A 17,755-nucleotide genomic window follows, 5' to 3' on the forward strand; every position below is an offset into this window, starting at 1 on the left:
AAAATTTTAAAAAAGCATATAATAAAAAAACAAACAAAAAACTCGGGCTGTCAGGTTTAGTGGCAGGTGCCTTTACTCACTGAGCCATTTCCTTGGCTTAAAATTCATTTTTAAAAGAATTATGACACTGTGGACATTGACATGTTCTCATCAACCATAATTTCATCCTAACTGATGCTCAGCTGTACTCAGATCTTTTAAATCAGTTCCTGCTCCATGACAGTTCCTGCTCTGTAGTTGCCAGACTGGGTCTCGTTGTGGCCAGGGAGAGACTAAGGCTTTCTTCAGATCCACATTTATCACCCCCTGAGCAGCCCATCTTCTGCAAAAGCAGAGGGAGGACATTGGCATTGAATTCAGTTTTACAAAATAAGAAAAATGTTTTTTATGTTATCTTGGAGAAATTTTTATCTAGAATAGTCAAATGTGTTACAAATGACTTAGAAGAGGTTTGACTGTGGAAGATGATAGATAGATTCAAACAATTATTTACAAAGTGAGGATAGGGCAATGCTTTGATAAACTATGGGCAAGACAAGTCCTTAACTCTAAAGGTTCCCAGAGTCCTACCAGGACAGACATGGGCAGATCTGAACGTGAGTTCAGAGGGAGTTTGGGGCATACTCAAGGTCCTTAAGTTGTGTGGGTATGTGCGTATGGCTACACGTTTTCCTGGAGAAAGGGTCAAGATAAACAGGTCCTAAGTGACTTTAAGTTATCACTGCATATGAGTAACCATGTGCTGGTTAGCTTCTCTCAACTTGATACAAACTAGTCACCTGGGAAGAGGGAACCTCAATTGAAGGACTGCCTCCATCAGATTAGCCTGTCTGGCAGCTCTTGATTAATGATTGATGTGGGAGGGCCCAGGCCACTGTGGGTGGTGCTACCTGAGCAGGTGGCCTGGGTTATGGAAGAGAGCAGGATGAGCAAACCATGGGAGCAAGCCAGTGAGCAAGCAGTATTTTTCCATGTCTTCTGCTTCAGTACCTGCTTCCTGGCCTGGCTTTCCATGATGGTGGACTGTGACTTGTAAAGAGCCCCAAGTTGCTTTTGATTGTGGTGCTGATCATAGGGACAGAGAAGAAAACTAGAACATGGCATGGATGTGAGGTCTGTGTCCTGTGGTTGGCTGGAGGTGGCTTAGATATGTAGAAATTAAAACTCTGCATTCAGAAGTTCTAGCCTTCCTGCAGATCTAGGGAGATTCATGTTCTAGTACATTCCTCTTAGGGGAACTATGTTCTCTGGAAAAAGGGGCATTAGGTTTCTCAGCGGAGTTATCACCTTGCTTATATATCTGAAAATAAGTATTGTGTTGGATTTGCATACTCAAAACATTAAACACAAAATAGACTTAGCTAGCACAAAAGTTACCCAGCACCCATCAGGTCAGTAGAATTGTCTTAATTGATTCTTGGAAGGGATTAGCCTTACAGTAAGTGAACTCACTGGAAGCAGCTAGGGAAGAAATCAGACCCCTCAGCTTCAATTCTAAACAAGTTAAGGCGATGTGAGAAGACAGATACATTAAGATATTATTTATCTATCATTCATGTATAGGGATTGGCTAGGTCATCAGAGCATCAGCATTACTAGGAGGGAACATTTGAAAACACAAGACTAGAGCTGTGTTGGTGTGGTGGCATGCACCTATAATCCCAGCACTTGAGAAGGAGAGGCAAAAGGATCAAGCTTAGAAGCAGCATGGGCTACATGGCGAGTTCTTGGTCAGTCAGGGATACCCAGAAAGACTGTCTCAGAAAACCATTACATATACTTGAATGAAAATGGCCTTATGTAACCATAAAAACCCATGGTCAGCTCCCTCTTCTGATATCTGGATCTAGTGAAATGGTGTGAGTGAAGGCTAGAGTGAGGCCTAGTCACTTTTTTTTCTGAAAGCATCCCTGACTGCTGGTGATGCCCTGACAAGTCTGAGGACCGAGTCGAGGTCATTGAATACTGCCCAACAGAGGCCGCTCCTGAGAATCCTCAGCTCATGTTATTACTGTTCCCTTGAGGGAACCAAAGCAAGACACCTTTAGATAAAACATCATCCCATTACACCATCTGAACCACTTGCTTCTCTAACTCTGGAAGCTGAACAAGGCCACTCTGACAGGAACTAAACTCCATGATACCCTGGATGGGACCAGCGCCTTGCTTTCGGTTGTTACAGATCACACCACAGGTATGAGACACTTCTGAATTTGGATTTCCAAAGTGAGGAGGCTGACACATCAGAATCCAGGATTAACCAAATTAATGAAGCATTTGCTATTTGCTTTACTACTGTATCCAGAAGATGGGTATATGGTCAACTATCTGCAATATAATGGTGACTTCTGATTCCACTGTGTCCTTTAAGATCACATTACTCACAAGATAAACTACTGTCCTTTCTTACTCATCAACAAATTTCAAAAAGATTTGGTATTTCCTTAACCATTGTAAGTTTTGCACAATCTACCCCCTTAGCTAAATCCTCATGTTCCAGTGGATTGCCCGCCCCCACAAGATATCAACCAGGCAAGAAATGTTTTGGGTTATTATGTGTGTGCTTTTTTTTTAATTGTATAATTCATTTATACAAAGAAATCATTTGATTGATCTATTTACAGCCTTTTCCAATTTTCATTTCCACTGGAGATATATTTCACATGATGGTTAACAATGACTTGAACTGATTGCCAGTATAAATCTGGGCTAACACGGAAACTCGGTCCTCCTCCCTCCTTTAAAGAACACGACCCCATTTAAACACAAATACTTTGCAATGAAGAATCACCAGCTTTTTTTTTTTTTTAAGTGGAGAAAACCAACCAGAATTAACCTAATATGGTCAAATTTCCAACACATTTTACAGTTTCTTTTCCAATTCAGTATTTGCAGGTATGAGAAACCAAAGCAAACACAGTTCACACCCCCTCTGGCCTTCTACAACTTCCTACACACCCTCTAGCCAGGCTTTTCCTGTCTCCGCTCCTCTGGTTCAGTCAGACATTTTTACTCTAGGCTAACTCCTTTCCCCGTCCTTCTCTTCACTATTCCAGTCTCCTGCCTTCTCTCTTGCTTTCCAAACAACACCAAAACTTTCACCGAAGTCCTTCTTGTGGTTTCTTTCAGTAGTCTAGAACATACTAAGTCATTTCATGGGTCTCTACTACCCCAACATGATACACTGTAAAAATGCAGTTTTCTTAACTGGCTCAACAGTATGGCTTGGTTTCACTTAGTAAAATTAATACGATACACACACACACACACACACACACACACACACACACACACACACACACACACTTTAATCAGGAGGAAAAACTTTAAGGACATGCCAATTTAAAAAAGGCATCAATGTAAAAAAATAAAAGCAAATACTAAAAACTACTTTACAATAAAAAATTAAATAGTTGGCAGAATAAATGAATGAAAAATGAGGAATGTGCAGTGAAAAACTGATAGAAGGCATTCCAGTTGATAAAAATGGAAAACACACCGAGCTGTAGGATTGTTTTCCAAGGAAGCAGTGCTTCACTGTAAATACTCAAATATTTCAAACTCAAAAATCTTCCATGTAGATTGTAGGTGTCATTATTAAAAGTTCATTCATCATTTGAGATTTAACAAGGAACACTGATAGAATTTCAGCATTTACAAAACTTTTAAGTTTGGCAAATACTGTAAATCTCACATTTGGTTGGAACTGGAAAGTCACAGTGAACCTATAGCCAGGCCAACACTAGTTTCATACATATTTCTTCTGATACCAAATACCAAGTCGGTATGTTCCAAATAATCCATGAAAACACCCCTTTGAAGTCTGCAATTTAACAGTAATCTGTGTATCTTTAGCTGCCATTAACAACGAAGACAACAACAATAACAGGAGGGGAGGGAGGGGGAGAGAGGAAGAGAGAAACCCAAACCAAGAACACATTAGAGCTGGCACAGAGTACCCAGGATGCTCCCATTACAAGAACACTGTACAAATTTATAAATAAACAGCCTCCCACCAGAGAGCACACATTTACACCAGAGTCTCTTTTCTGCCGCCGCCTGACTGGGCTCTGTCCCTTGCTCTTCGTAAGCCAGGCTGGCCTCGAGGTGCCTTCTCGCTCTTGGCGTCTTCGGCCGTCTGGACACTGGAGCCACATTCCAGCACGCTTTCATCGTCTACCTGAGTGAACCCGGGCACCACGGATGACCTTCGCTGGGCCTGGAGATTCCCAACCGATGGGTTGTTCTCCTCGCACTCCTCGTGGAGCTCCGGCAGGCCCTGCAGCTCCAGGGGGCTGGCAGCCCGCTGGAAAGGGGTGACGGCAGTACGGATGCAGTTGACCCATTGCTGCTTATGGAACACGTCGTTGGCTTGTAGTGTGTGGGACTGGCCTGGAGAGGGGTCCCGGAAGCGGACTCTAAAGATGTTTTTAGCTGGCGGGAGAAAAAAGGAATCAAGACTAAGAAAGCGGTCATGCAGTCTTAAGGACAGTTTTTGTGTTTATGTGACACACACACTCTTAAAGACAGCCTCTAGCCAGAGGTCCCTGACCAACTCAATTTTGTGCCAGTACATGACTGGGGAAAGGTTTAATTCCCAAAATTCTTAAGGGTCAAGTCTAATTTCATTTAGGTACATTTGTTTCTTCTCTCTGGCGGTGTTTTTTGAGATGGGTCTCACTCTGTAGCCCAGGTTGGCTTCAAATGTGTGGCTGTTCTGCTTCAACCTTCCTCTCCCCATCTAATCTGGCTCCTCTGTGTAACTGTTCGAGAACTTCTAGCTTACCTTTGTCTGAGTTGCCAAAGGCCCCTCGGAAGGAACCACCCATGCGCACATCCCCATCCTGCAGGTCTTCCAGCACCATCTCCTGCACTGGGATGGGCTGCCGGTAAACCTGGTAGGAGTGACGCTCATTTCGTGTGACAGGCCGAGTCAAAACCAAAATGTCTTGAAACAGGAAAATGTACAGTTTCTGCAGAAAGGAAGAAAAAACCCAAAACTTCTTAAATAAGGAAGCTGATTGTTAAAGAACTGGACTTGACATTTAGACTGTTCTGATTTCTCCTTTACAAATGTCATCATAAAACAGTGGTCTCAAGGCCATGCAGGCTTTACTTGGAGCACTCCAGCTCAGTCTCCCTAAAGTTCTTTTCTTTCATTGGGCTGCACTAGCAGGTTGGGCAACAGCTGAGTAAACACGATGTATCTCAAAGACCTGGAATCAGCAGAAACAGGTTTGAAACCCCAGTACTGTATGAATGCTGCTACAGTGTTCACGGTTCCGCTCTGTCTACACAAGCTAAGCCTTTACAGAACAATTTGGCCCTGTGATAGATATCAGATAGGCTGGATTTCAACTTTTTCTTAAAGAACCCCTAACTTATAAATGCAACTTTTGGAAAGCACATATAAAAGAAAAAATATCATTCCTGACTCCTTATCCAGAAGGTTCTTTTGTAATTAATATTTAAAAAATAAAATTGCTTTTATTTAATCTGCTGCAGAATTTGAGTGGTGCTAAAACTACTAGCATCACTATAAAACACTCATTTCCTGAGGTGTGTGTTTATGAAGCGTGGACAGGAGACCCCAGCCACACACATTGGCTTATAGTTCACAACTGGACACGAAGGATTCCTGGCCAAGGCCTTTCAGTTTTATTTATTCTGCAACTACAGAACCAAATGCTTGCTTTACCAAAACTGGTCACATAAACAATCAGGAACCTTCCTGCAAGCAGCAGGTTTATTTTTACAAACCTGCCTCATAATTTATGTGTGGAAAATTAAGCAGGCTGGGAAGAGGAAAGTAATGGCTTCCTCCTGGTTCGTATTTGAATCCACTTACATGGCCGCTTTTATTCTTCAGCTCTCCATGGCACAGCAGCACTTTGCTAGCTTCGATCCTGGGGTCCTTCTGCTTCTCATCCAGGTACTCCAGCTTGTCGATGTAATACTGGCATTCGGATTCACCTTTCTTCAAGTTGATATCAGAAAGGACCCCTTGTATTATCAATACCTAAAAATGATGAAGAAAATAAAACGAGATGGAGCAATTGCTGTATCTCAACACCCACCCCCCAACCCCCCCCCCCCCCCCCCCCCCCCCCCCCCGAGCAAACATTCACACAAAAGGACAGGGTCTAAAGTGGGAAGGGATGCAAGAAATCAATCAGTCAGACTCTTTATTATTCATATGAGAAATCAGTCCCAGCCATACTAGGTGACTAGTTCAAGGCCATCAGACAGTGGAAGGAACCAGAATAAAACTCAGTCTTTTGATGACATGAGATTTGAAAGTACCATGCTATGCTTTCCTAAGGTTATTGATGCTAAACTTGAAATACTCATTTATTACTTACTGCTTCTTCCAGAAGCTGAACATCAGGATGTTCTTTTGGAGTGTGTCTAAGGATTTCTTTTAACAGTAAAGGGTATTTGACAAGGCGACTTCGAGGGATATCTAGGAAACTCCAAAGATCTAGTTTCCGACTGAAGGGAGACTCCAGACAGCGCTGGAGGAAGTCTTGGACTCTTGGGTCTTGTTTCTTCTGGTCCAGAAGAGCCTTGGCCGCCAGCTGGTTGCTACAGTAGCCTTTGTAGGCATTCAGGCCTGGTAACTGGAGAGCAAAGACAGAGCGGGACACAGTGCCGTTAGGACCGGGCGCTTAACAGGCGGTGGCACAAACCACAAAAGACTCGGCTCCTACTTCCAAGTCTCACTAGGATGGTAGCTGTTTGTGTTCCCAGTCATCCAAGTTGCTTCTATCACACCCCTCACAATCTTGACACTCTATGGGCCTGCTCCTTCTCATACACGTAGAAACGACCTTTGTCACTGAGTCCCCAGGAATCCTCCTTGAACAAGGCCCAACATACAGTAGGCACTCAAGCATGTCCATGAAAGATTGCAACAGATGATAAGCAGCATAGCATTATGGGAATTTTGCTCAATCAGGGATGTTATTTGTGAGCAGGTCTGTAACACAATCAAGCTCTGTATTTTTTACAAGATTATAAACTCTTATCACCACAACTTTGTTGGAGTTTAATGTCTTGTTTTTAGACTCTGGTGGTATGACCAAACTGCTCTGAGTGACGTCACAGGCTGCAGCACTGCTTGTTATATGCGATGACTTGCTTACCCAGTTCACAAGAATGTGACCGATCTGTTCCACTGTCCCGTCAGGCTTGGTTGCTTCTCCTATTCTTGCCAACAAATCTGAGTGTACAAGAGCAAAAAGAGCAATGATACACTTATTGAAAAAGAGCTGGTGAGTTCCACATTATTACTAACTTAAAATTACTTGTGTTAGTTCTATTCCGAGATGAACGGAAATGAAGAGCAAAACTGACCTTCATGCAGAGGTATGTAAGCATCCAAATCGCCAAATATGTGTGTGAGTTCCTCTTCTGACATGATGGACAACTTTAACATGGGGTCATGGTAGGCCTATCGGAGGGGAAGAAATATATCACACAAAGACTGAGCGAAGAAACCACTTGAGCAACCTGTCATTGAGTGCACCCCAGTAACTACACAGAAGGACACAGATTCTGGAGAGACACTACAGTTACGATCACCCCTAAAGGTTTACTAGTGGTCACCTTTGAAAAAGCTGTGTTTCAATCTCGAGTCAAAGATGTAAAACCCTTTTACTTTCCACTTCAAAGGTTAAGAAACCACCCTCTAGAAGCTGTGATATGTCATTTGTAAGGACTGGCGTGTGTAAAATGACTACTGACCTTTCTAGCAAGCTTGAGATCCTCAATTAAGTCCTGTTCGCCTCGGGACAATTCATATATTGCCTAAAAACATCCAGAAATAGCTGAAGTCAGAAATGAAAATGATGTAATTGACATTTACACTGCTTGATGTTTGGAACAGCTCTTTTTAACAGACTTGGTCTGAGAATTCTAATTCAGGATGGACTCTCGAATACGTTTGCATTTTTTTCTATCATTTATCTACTAGCTGTTGAATCTGATGAGCACCACCCACTATAAACTGTTATGGACTGGGTGGCTATGAATAATTGCTTAAATTCAAACAAACAAACAAACAAACTAGGCATCAGTTAGTTTCTATTTCTTCTGGCAAGACCTGTATTTAGAGATTTTTTTTCTTTCTTGGCATAACTCAATAAATACGGTCTGAGTACTGAGTGCCGGCATACCTCCTGACGTTTGATCTCTCGAGTGGTCAAGGACTCCTTCATACTGATGTCTAGCATCTCCGACCATAGCACACTACTTCTTCTCTTTGTGGGTGTTGGGACTGTAGACCTGCTGAATGACTTCTGGGCAGAGGCTGGGGATCTGTGGTCACCACGAAGGGTAAATGACTTAAAAGAGGCAAATGAAAGAGAAAATGAGATTTGGAGGCTACAACAATTATCTTGTATTAAAAAAATATAACACATTTTTGAGAATTTCTCAGTATGTAAAACAATCATTTAAGTTTTAATCTAACAGGTAAAACTACTTATCAACTCCATTTAGTTTTGGGGGAATGAAATGGTCTAAGAGGAGCCTTTGACAAAGGATCCAAGTGAACACAGCTTATACAAACACTAGTCTGGTAAGGTATTCCCCGCCAGCAGATCAAAACCAAACACTGTGGTATAACAACGCAAACATGTTTGTACAGCTCAAAGGAAAACAAATTTCAGGCGTCTATAAAAGCGTGCTAAGTACACTCCTCCTGCCCACCCTCCTTTTTACCTGTATGGTTTGACCAAAGCGCCTGACTGCTCCATTTCTGACGGGGGAGATTAAGTTTGCCAAGGATGTGACCCGAGCTAGAGGCCGAACTCTTTTATTGCTTGGCTCCTGGGAAAACAAAAGCAGATTGCAATAAATATGTGTTGAGGTGTAATGATTTCATACAAGCCCAGACAAAATTAAACCCTCTTACAAAACAATGTTTGTATAAGACAAGGAGACAGGGAACTAAAAAAAATGACTGCTGTTCTTCACATTAAACTAGAACAATACCAAATAACAATAGCTTAAGGAAATCAACATTTCATCCCTGTCCCAGGATTATGTGATTCCATTCTTAACTACTTCAGTTGGAGAACAACCTTTAAACATGTCTGACACTGAAATGGGTCAACAAATGCTCAAGCCCAGGCAGAGGGGAGGTTCAAAGGACTCCTAGGCTTGGACAGGCCTACAATCCTGGCTCCAGCTCTTGTAATGGCACAGCCAGAGCCTCACTTGTCTGGGCTAAGAACCAGCAGAGCTTTGAAAATAGCAAGAGCATAGCAAACATGCGTTAGCATTCATGCATTGCAGAACTTCACAAAGCTAGTGTGAGATACATGGGACACATCATCAGATGATGTCACACAGTTACCGAAATAAAAGTGGATCTGCAGAGGGAGCATAAACTATTGGCATGTGGTGCCTTTGATAGGTGTCACACATGATAAAATAATTCTGATGCGAATTCAGAAGGATATATAATGTAAATTATATTAAGATCACCAAGGCCAGGCATGGTGGTGTACACCTTTAATTCCAACACTTAGGAGGCAGACTCAGACAGATCTCTTTGAGTTCAAGGCAAATTTGGTCTACAAAGGGAGTTCTAGGCCAGCCAGGGCTACAGAGACTCTGTCTCAAAAAATGATCATCATTAAGAAGTAATTGAAGAACATTTCCCCCCCTAAAAATTCCATGACAAGATCAAATTACTTTAAAAGAAAGGAGAAAGGAAATCAAATAAAAATAACCCTTATCATTAAGAACAAACAGGGAGAAAACTTTGAAAGTAGGTAGAAATTTCAGTGAGTCAAACAGCCAAAGCAGCATGTTGGCTTTTAAGCTCCTGATGGGCACGCACGCACGCACGCAAAAGGAACGCCAGTGACTGAAGAGACTTCAAAGGGAATTCAACTTTGGAGGCTTTAAGAGGCAGAGTTGTAAACCACTCCCTCCTCCAAATACCTAACTGTGAAGCAAAACTTAAACTATAAAAGCACGATGAGCTGAAAAAGAAGCCTTTGAGACGTGTAGTAAAATGGCACACGCCGTACGACGAGGACATGTGTGAATGCCTTCACCACACATCTGTGCAGACTGAGTGACACAAGCGTGTGCAGGGGCAGCTTGAGGCATTCCTTTCCATTTAGTAAAGACAGCACAAAGAGTCTCCTGTGTGAATGGAGATAGGATGACCTCACCAACAAGGTCTGCCAATATGAACTAGACACGGAGCAGCTGCTGTGACTCCTGTCTTCTAGAGGTTAGCACCTCTTCCCTGGTCAAAGCATCAACATTTCACTGCCCAGTAAATCACCAAATATTTAATTTCCATTTGAGGGTCTTTGGAAAGGTGCACCTCCCAGGGAGTGAGAAAGTAAAAGTCAATTCAGTGAAGAAAGGAATTTTGATATTAGTGTATTAAATAAAATTATTGATTGATTCTTGTCTTTTTAAGATTATTGTAAAACTACTAATATCTTGGTAATTAAAAGTTATGTCATGTTTAAAATAAAAGCGGAATTATTATCATTATGATTATTACTGTGCTGAGGACTGGCCCAGGCCCCTGTGAGAGTCAGGCAGGCATCCTCTCACCAGACTTAGAGCATTTAGACTTAGGTAACTACACATCATTTACCTAAAACACTTTTATACCACTATTACAGATTTTGCTTATGTATTTCTTTCGGCTGCACTTGGTGGTTAAACACATTCATAGTTCTTTAAAACTAACTACAATCTCCCTTCTTTACAAGGATATCACTATTCAGTCTGCCAAGTCTAAAATGCTTGGTAAGAAGTATATTATATTTGGTGGGTTTGGACAGAGGACTGCCAAGAATTCTGGGACAGCCTTGCCTAGCTTGGGCGACCTGAGAAAAAACAAAACAAAATAAAATAAAACATACAAACAAAAATGTCAAACATGGTGGAACAACCATTTGGGAACTCATATTCAAATAATAAAAAATTGTAATGAAGGGTAAAAGTGGAACACTGAAAATGGCCTACTGTCCACTTCAGGATATAGATACTATTTGAAGAAAAGATCATATATACAAGTTTTTGTGGAGAAGTGAAATGGATTAGGCACTCAAGAGTCACTAAAGAGGTACGGGCAGAAACCTGTATCTTTAGAAACATGGGTTATTAATTTGGGCTGTGTAAATTATAAGCAATAGTTTTTCTTCTACAGGTCCAAGAGAGGTACTTTAGTTATGTAGATTTCTTAAGGACACGCACATCTGTATCATAAGACTGTTGTTACACCCACATTCACCTCTCCCCACAGACAGGACTCAGCAGGGATATTTGGAGGTGATGAAAGTACACACCCACAGGCACCCACACACAGACACACAGTCAGACACCCCCTCCCCCACCCCCACCTCTAAAGGTAAGGCTTAATTATATATAATGGTGGTGGTGGCAACTTCTTAGAGTGCTGGAAGCTTATTATAGTAAACATAAACAGCTTATAACCAGCCATGGACACTAACATCATCCACTCTCCCCTAATGACAGGCAGCCAATCTGGGAATCAAAGTAGCTACAAGGCTTACCCTCAAGGAACTTCTGTAGGCAACCTTTTGTGAGGGCTAAGTTCACTTGGAAGGGAAAAACATCTGCTCTCAGAAGTCTATGCTGTTTACTCAGGTTAATCTTTAATCGACTATCTAGTTTAGACAGCCAGTGCATCTATCACCTTAGGAAATCTGCCTAACCCTGGGCTTACTGAGTTACTGAGTTTTCACAATTCATCTCCACTCACTTTATGTCCTAAGATACTTTCTGAAGATCTATAAACAGAAAATTAAGTCTACTTTAAAGCTTAACTGGGATGTATCTTACTTATACACAGCAGCCTGGATGAAACTCTTTGGTGAACTTCTTATAAAGTTTTTTTCCTAATGATGTCATTACAGGGCATATTTTAGAGTCAATCAAATAATACTTTAAAAAGTATGTGTCTTAGTTTATTCCTTTTGGATTGCTTATACATAATTTCTCATTTGGCAAGAACTTTAAAACCAGAAAAACAAGAATAAAAAAAATTTTTTTTGAGAAAGATAAAGACAAGTTTTGATCACACAGTATTCTCTCTTTTACACTGAAGTCATTAAGGCTGTGTTGACAGTTCTAAAGCCTGGACCCCATTCCTGATGATTTTAGTGCTCCAATGAAAGGGCCAGGAAAACAGCCCATGTTTCACACTAACCAAAAAGGGTCAGCCTTGATTGCCCAAAAGATAGCTACTTTGAGTATTTTTAGTCATGGCATTGTATGAAGCATTCTCTTTGAAGAAAATGCTTATTCATTTTATAAAACCTAAGTACATAAGAAAAACTAAAACCAAACAAATAACAAAACTCATTATCAACCCCCAGATAAAGGCACGCTTTCTGAAGATGGCAGCTTATACCCCAAACATAAGTATAAAAAACAGCTTCCTTGAGACACAACAAACTGCTCATGTTTAAATTACATGTATTTTGGCAAAACCATCACTATCATCAAGAGATTTGGTTAGCTGAACCCATAACCATTTCTACCACGTAAGCGATCAGGCAGCAGGGCACTGAGAGATACAATGCAGTGCCAATCAACTGTTAAGATTACATAAAATGACATAAAATAATTTTTTCATAAATGTTCATAAAGACTTTCGAAAGCCAAAATGATTTCAAAGCAAGGCAGGCTGAGCATCAGTGTTCCATGGGCTTAAATCCTTTCAGGAGAAAAAAGGGCCCAGAGCAAACTTAGCTACATGTGGGTCAGGCTTTACTCACTCACTGGCACTGAGAGGAAAATATTCTTATTTTTACTTCCTCCCTTAAAACAGTCCCTAAGACTTAGTAATGAAAGTTAAAAAAAAAAAAAAAAAAAAAAGGCAACCCACAAAAGCACAACCATACCAAACATGAGAAATATGTTGACCCAGAGACGCATATACATTTTAAATCTTCTTTGTATTTGTAAGCTGTACACAATCTAGCTATGTTATATACAAAAAAAAAAAAAACAAAACAAAAAAACCAACCAACCAACAAACAAAAAAACCCCAAAAAACAACTGCTTAAGCTTAGACCAGTTCCTAAACACATTTCAGGCTTGCTTAAAAAGTTACGCATTTTAAGATTTAATACGGTTAAAAAGTTAAATTTTAAGGTCTTAGAAGTTCTGCGGAGTTGGAAAACATTCCTTTGGTCTGTTTCTCTTACCTCCTGCTCCCTGAAGGGCTGGTTATTAACATCTAAGACCCGGATCGTCCTTTTAATGGGCAGGAGACCTCCGATCTCATCATGAGCCACCATGCTTTACAAGTGTCCCTTCAAACCTTTCGGGTTAGTCCACCTGCGCGTCAGCCCCGCAGGGCAGCACCGCCGCCGAGGCGCCCCGGCTTTTCTTCCCAGTGCTCAGGGTGGCCCGGCAGCCATGCGCCCATGCCTCCTACCCGCCGTGGAGCTCCGTGCTTCTGCAAAGGCAGCGAGCACGCACGCAGACCTCAGGACTCCGGGGCGGGGCCAGGCCTCACGTGACTCCAGATAACAGCCGCAGGGGCGCACCTAGGCTGCAGCCAGGGCTGGGCAGGTTGCTCTGAATCAAAAAAGGCCAGCAACTTGTACAGGAAGCGCTGAAGCCCACAGGAGGCCGCGGGAACGCCAGAGGAACCGACCTCAGTTACTTCTCTAGCACTTAGTTACAGACAGGGACCCTTTTCTCTAAAACTAATGCCTTGGAAAGACCTGAGTACAGGTTAAAAAAGTACGTAATAAAGAGTTCTGGGTTTAAGAACTACGTAGTAAAGAGCCTAGTTACCCCGCAGTGCAGGCGCATGCACGACTGTAAATTTACCCGCCTCTTAGAACGTGGTTCCCATGAGGGTCAGAGGGAGGGAGGGAGCATGGGGGGCAGATAACAGGGTAATGGGAGAGGCATGTCTGAAAATGCCACAGTGAATCCGTTCCTTTGTGCAGTGAAGAGGAGCTAATGAAAATCAAGTGAAAAACTAAAGTAGTTCCTGCCCCCCCCCCCCAAGGGAATATATACAGCTCGCTCTATTCCTGCTGAAATGCCCCAGTCCTAGTATACTGGGCTAGTTACGATTTTCAGGCTCAGAATGTCTGTCATCAGACATTTCTGTTTTAAAAAATTTAAGAATTTGGTGTGAGACATTTTATGCCATGAAAACACACAACAGGAACTTTTCCTAAACTTATTTATTTATTTTTGGTTTTTCGAGACAGGGTTTCTCTGTGTAGTTTTGGTGCCTGTTCTGGAACTCGCTCTGTAGACCAGGCTGGCCTCGAACTCACAGAGATCCGCTTGAGTGCTGGGATTAAAGGCGTGCGCCACCGCCGCCTGGCTTCCTAAACTTATCTTGATGTGGCACTAATAGCGTCAAGACTGGCTGCCAAAGCCTTGCATTTTACAAGGGAAGAAATGGGCCCCTCCTGAGAGAGGTGAAGTCACATGGGAGAGGCAAGCCTCTGACTTTGCCAAGCCTTTCCTTTATGGAAGGGCACTATTTCTCAAGGTTGGACCTAAGATGAAGTGGGCTTTCTTCTGTATTTGTTTTGCAGAGCAGGCTCATCTTAATCCTAGTAATTTGCAAAGTTCTTTTTCTTAGTATTTACAAGCATAAAATCAGTCTTGTATGAAAAAGGCACCATTCTAGATACTTGGGTGATAAAATGTAGGCTTTGTAGCTGAGATCCCATGGTAAAGGCAGGCCACATGAGGAGGCATGGATGGATAAAAGGAAATTTTTGCAGGTTCCAAGAAAGCTGTGCTGCTAGCAAGTACCACTTGGGGCAACCCTCTGACCTCACCATGGGTGGGAAAGCTCCAGGGGAAAAGTTTGAAGGTGGTGTTTCTGTGGGGCCTTGAATGCCATATTGCATCACACAGGTTTGAGTAACAGTATAAGGATGAGGGACAGACTCTTACAAGGCCACAGGCTAAGGACAGATAGATGCCTTTGCTGTGAGCCAGGCTGCTAAAGTCTGTGTGTCTGGAGTTGAAGGTGGCTAAAAGTTGACTGGGAAAACAAGGCAAGACTCACAAGGCAGTACCAAGAACTTTGCCTAAGGTTGGGGCTGCGGGAAAGAAGAGGATACATGCAAGATGTCCAAGATTTTAAACACATGAATAACTGTTTCACAAGTAAAGCCATTTTCCACGAAAATCCTAAAGTTCATTTTGATACACTGCATCTGAAGAACAGGGAACACACAAATGTTCACAAGAAGAGGAGAATTCACAAGTGTTCACACAAACAGAACACAGGAGTAAAGCTTCTGACAAGAACAGTGTGTTCACTAGAACAGAAGAACACACAGTGAAGCTATTTAGTATTTGGGACTTAGAAAAGAGGTTTGCATAGATTTACTTTGGAAAAGTCTGGATGAAAAGAACACAGGCCAAGTGGTACACAACCAGAGGAGCGAACACCAAAGGAAAGAGAATTCTGCACACGGAGAGAAAGCAGGGGAATGCATGGTGTTAACCACAAGCAGGCGTTAAAGAAGGAAGGAGAAGATCCCCGGATCTTTAATGAGGATCTCAAGTGATCTGTCAGGAGGACAGAGGTAAACCCTGGGAGATGAAGAGTGAAGAGAAAACGGTGAGCAGAGACTGCTAGTGACAATCTCAATTGACTCACCAACTGACAGCCCTGTGCCCCCTCATCCGGAAGGGCCACTGTTATCCCTGAGGCCACCAATGTGGTTTCTATGACTGGGTCTCACTCTGCAGCCATGGCTGGCCTGGAACACAGTGTGTAGATCAGGCTCGTCTCTGCCTCCTGAGTGCTGGATCACAGGCCTGGGCTATCACATCCAGGCAAACACGAGTTTCTCACAAGATGATGCATCTGGCTGTTTTGAACTTTTAAACTTTTGAGTTGTAGACACTATTATATTCTGTCATCCACTCTTTGTTACTTGGTTACATCTGGGTGACATGTGTCATGTGCTTGGCTTTAAAGCTGGATGGCTTTTTGTATAAGATACTTCTTTTTATACAGCACTCCTCGAGGTGCCTGGAGATTGTGGACTTTCAGGTAAGGTCAAAGGTCTGCTTAAATTCTTCGAGCTAATACAAATAGTGTAGGCCAGAACCCACTGAGTAGTCTGGTCCTGTTAGCTTCATCAGTTAAAAAACAATGCAAGGGAGGCCAATACTATGGGCACACAGTCTCATGAGGAACTAGAGGATGCAGTGCAGTAAGAGTTAGGAAAGAGACTGCCAGGGAGTTCTCATGGGTCTCTTACCCAATGTCTTCTCGAAACTGTTTTCCTACTTAGTTGTTTGAAGTATGGCCAAGATAAGGAGGGGAGAGGACAGCTTTCATTTCCCTCTTTCAGCTGGACACCCAAGAGGTAAAGGCACAAGCCTCAAACAGAACGTTTACATAAAGCAAATAGGACCTAGCAGTAACAGACCAGTTTAAAAACAAAACAAAAACCCTTGGCTCACTCTAGTCTCATTTTCAATGTGCAGGTCTGTGGGCAAGACAACTAGGAAACACCCCAAAGGCACAATGTACACACGCACATGTTCACCTGGCACAGACTACTAACCCACTCTCTTCCGTTTACTCGGGAAACTGAAAAGGGTGACGAAGAACAGGAGGCCCTTTATGGTCCTACCCTGTGCTATAGCTCTATGCATGCAACTTTATTCCACAATGCTACAAAACACCAATCACTGCCATCATCTTAAAGACTGGGAAGACGGGCATTCAAATTTAAGCAATTTGTCCAAAGGAGTCTGGTGACTTAGTGCCTGGGGAGAGTTGAACTGGTTTAACTTTGTTATGGTGTACCTTTCAGATAAGGGAACAGACATAACAACCTTAGCATATATTCTGGTGCCTATAAAGTGTCCAGAAAGCATCATCTATAATTCAGTTCCATACTGATGTTCATTTAATAATTGTCAATCTCTTACAGAGAAGGAGACCACAGGTAAAGGCCAGCACATTAGGTGACTTACAATAACAGGGTAGGCACAGAAAATTCTAGTTGCTGAAGTTTAGGAGAGGTCTTATTTCAACCAATCCTAGTGCCGTATCAGGCCACTGATGGCCAGTATTTCACAGCTCTTTACTGACGGCACCACGGAGGTACAAGCTGGTTGAACTTTCCTTGTATGGGAAAGAAGACTTGTAAATTAAAACTTAACAGTGAGTTATCTAAAAATAATGCATTCTGGTAAACAGGATCAAGTTTCTGATAAAATTACTGGTTTCCAAGACCCTGGTTTAGTTATAGTCTTTGTTCTGCCTGGATAGAGAGGGCAAAGAGAAAGGCCATGCCGTGTCCTCTCTCTCCAGAAAAGGGACTGTTAGGCTGTGCTTTCATCCCTCCCACATTTAATGTTAAAAACAGAGTCAAGAAGTAAACTCAACCTTGAAAGTAGCCACTACTTTTTGCGGTAGAGACTGTTGCCATTTTCTTTTATGTGAAGGAAGCAATTGGCAAGTTGGTGAACATTCACAGGCCAGCCAAAGCCCAACTAAGTTCTCTGCTGCCCTCTACAGGAAGTATTGTGAAATGCAGGGGCCATCTGCTTTTCTGAACTTGGTAATCAAGTATGGGTTGTTATACAGATGATTACATAAACAAGTTTTTCATTTGAAGAAAAATATGGATGACAATTAAATTTATACCTTCGGCCTCCATGTGACTTATGTGTCTATATTACTAAACATATATTTAAATATCGTATAGTGTACGAAACACACTCCACAGGTCAC

At 42.2% G+C, this 17,755-nt stretch overlaps 1 protein-coding gene across 2 annotated transcripts in view; it reads right to left on the reverse strand.

The window, feature by feature from the left end:
- Nucleotides 1-2,542: 2,542 nt before the first annotated feature.
- Net1 (neuroepithelial cell transforming 1) overlaps nt 2,543-17,755 on the reverse strand; it is a 32,608-nt gene continuing 17,395 nt past the window's right edge. Inside the window, exons 1-10 of one of the 2 annotated variants that reach the window (XM_006990200.4) lie at nt 13,215-13,717; nt 8,725-8,832; nt 8,178-8,345; nt 7,747-7,809; nt 7,357-7,453; nt 7,146-7,222; nt 6,363-6,620; nt 5,849-6,019; nt 4,787-4,973; nt 2,543-4,434 (exon numbers count right to left, since the gene is read on the reverse strand). In XM_006990200.4, coding sequence (XP_006990262.1) covers nt 4,031-4,434; nt 4,787-4,973; nt 5,849-6,019; nt 6,363-6,620; nt 7,146-7,222; nt 7,357-7,453; nt 7,747-7,809; nt 8,178-8,345; nt 8,725-8,832; nt 13,215-13,307 — 1,626 coding nt within the window. In that variant the 5' untranslated portion in view covers nt 13,308-13,717 and the 3' untranslated portion in view covers nt 2,543-4,030. Of the gene's footprint in view, nt 4,435-4,786; nt 4,974-5,848; nt 6,020-6,362; nt 6,621-7,145; nt 7,223-7,356; nt 7,454-7,746; nt 7,810-8,177; nt 8,346-8,724; nt 8,833-13,214; nt 13,718-17,755 lie in introns of those variants that run through there. The other variant, XM_016008505.3, reaches the window with a different exon arrangement.

This window comes from Peromyscus maniculatus, chromosome 5, assembly GCF_049852395.1.
Source record: "Peromyscus maniculatus bairdii isolate BWxNUB_F1_BW_parent chromosome 5, HU_Pman_BW_mat_3.1, whole genome shotgun sequence".
NCBI lineage: Eukaryota > Metazoa > Chordata > Mammalia > Rodentia > Cricetidae > Peromyscus > Peromyscus maniculatus.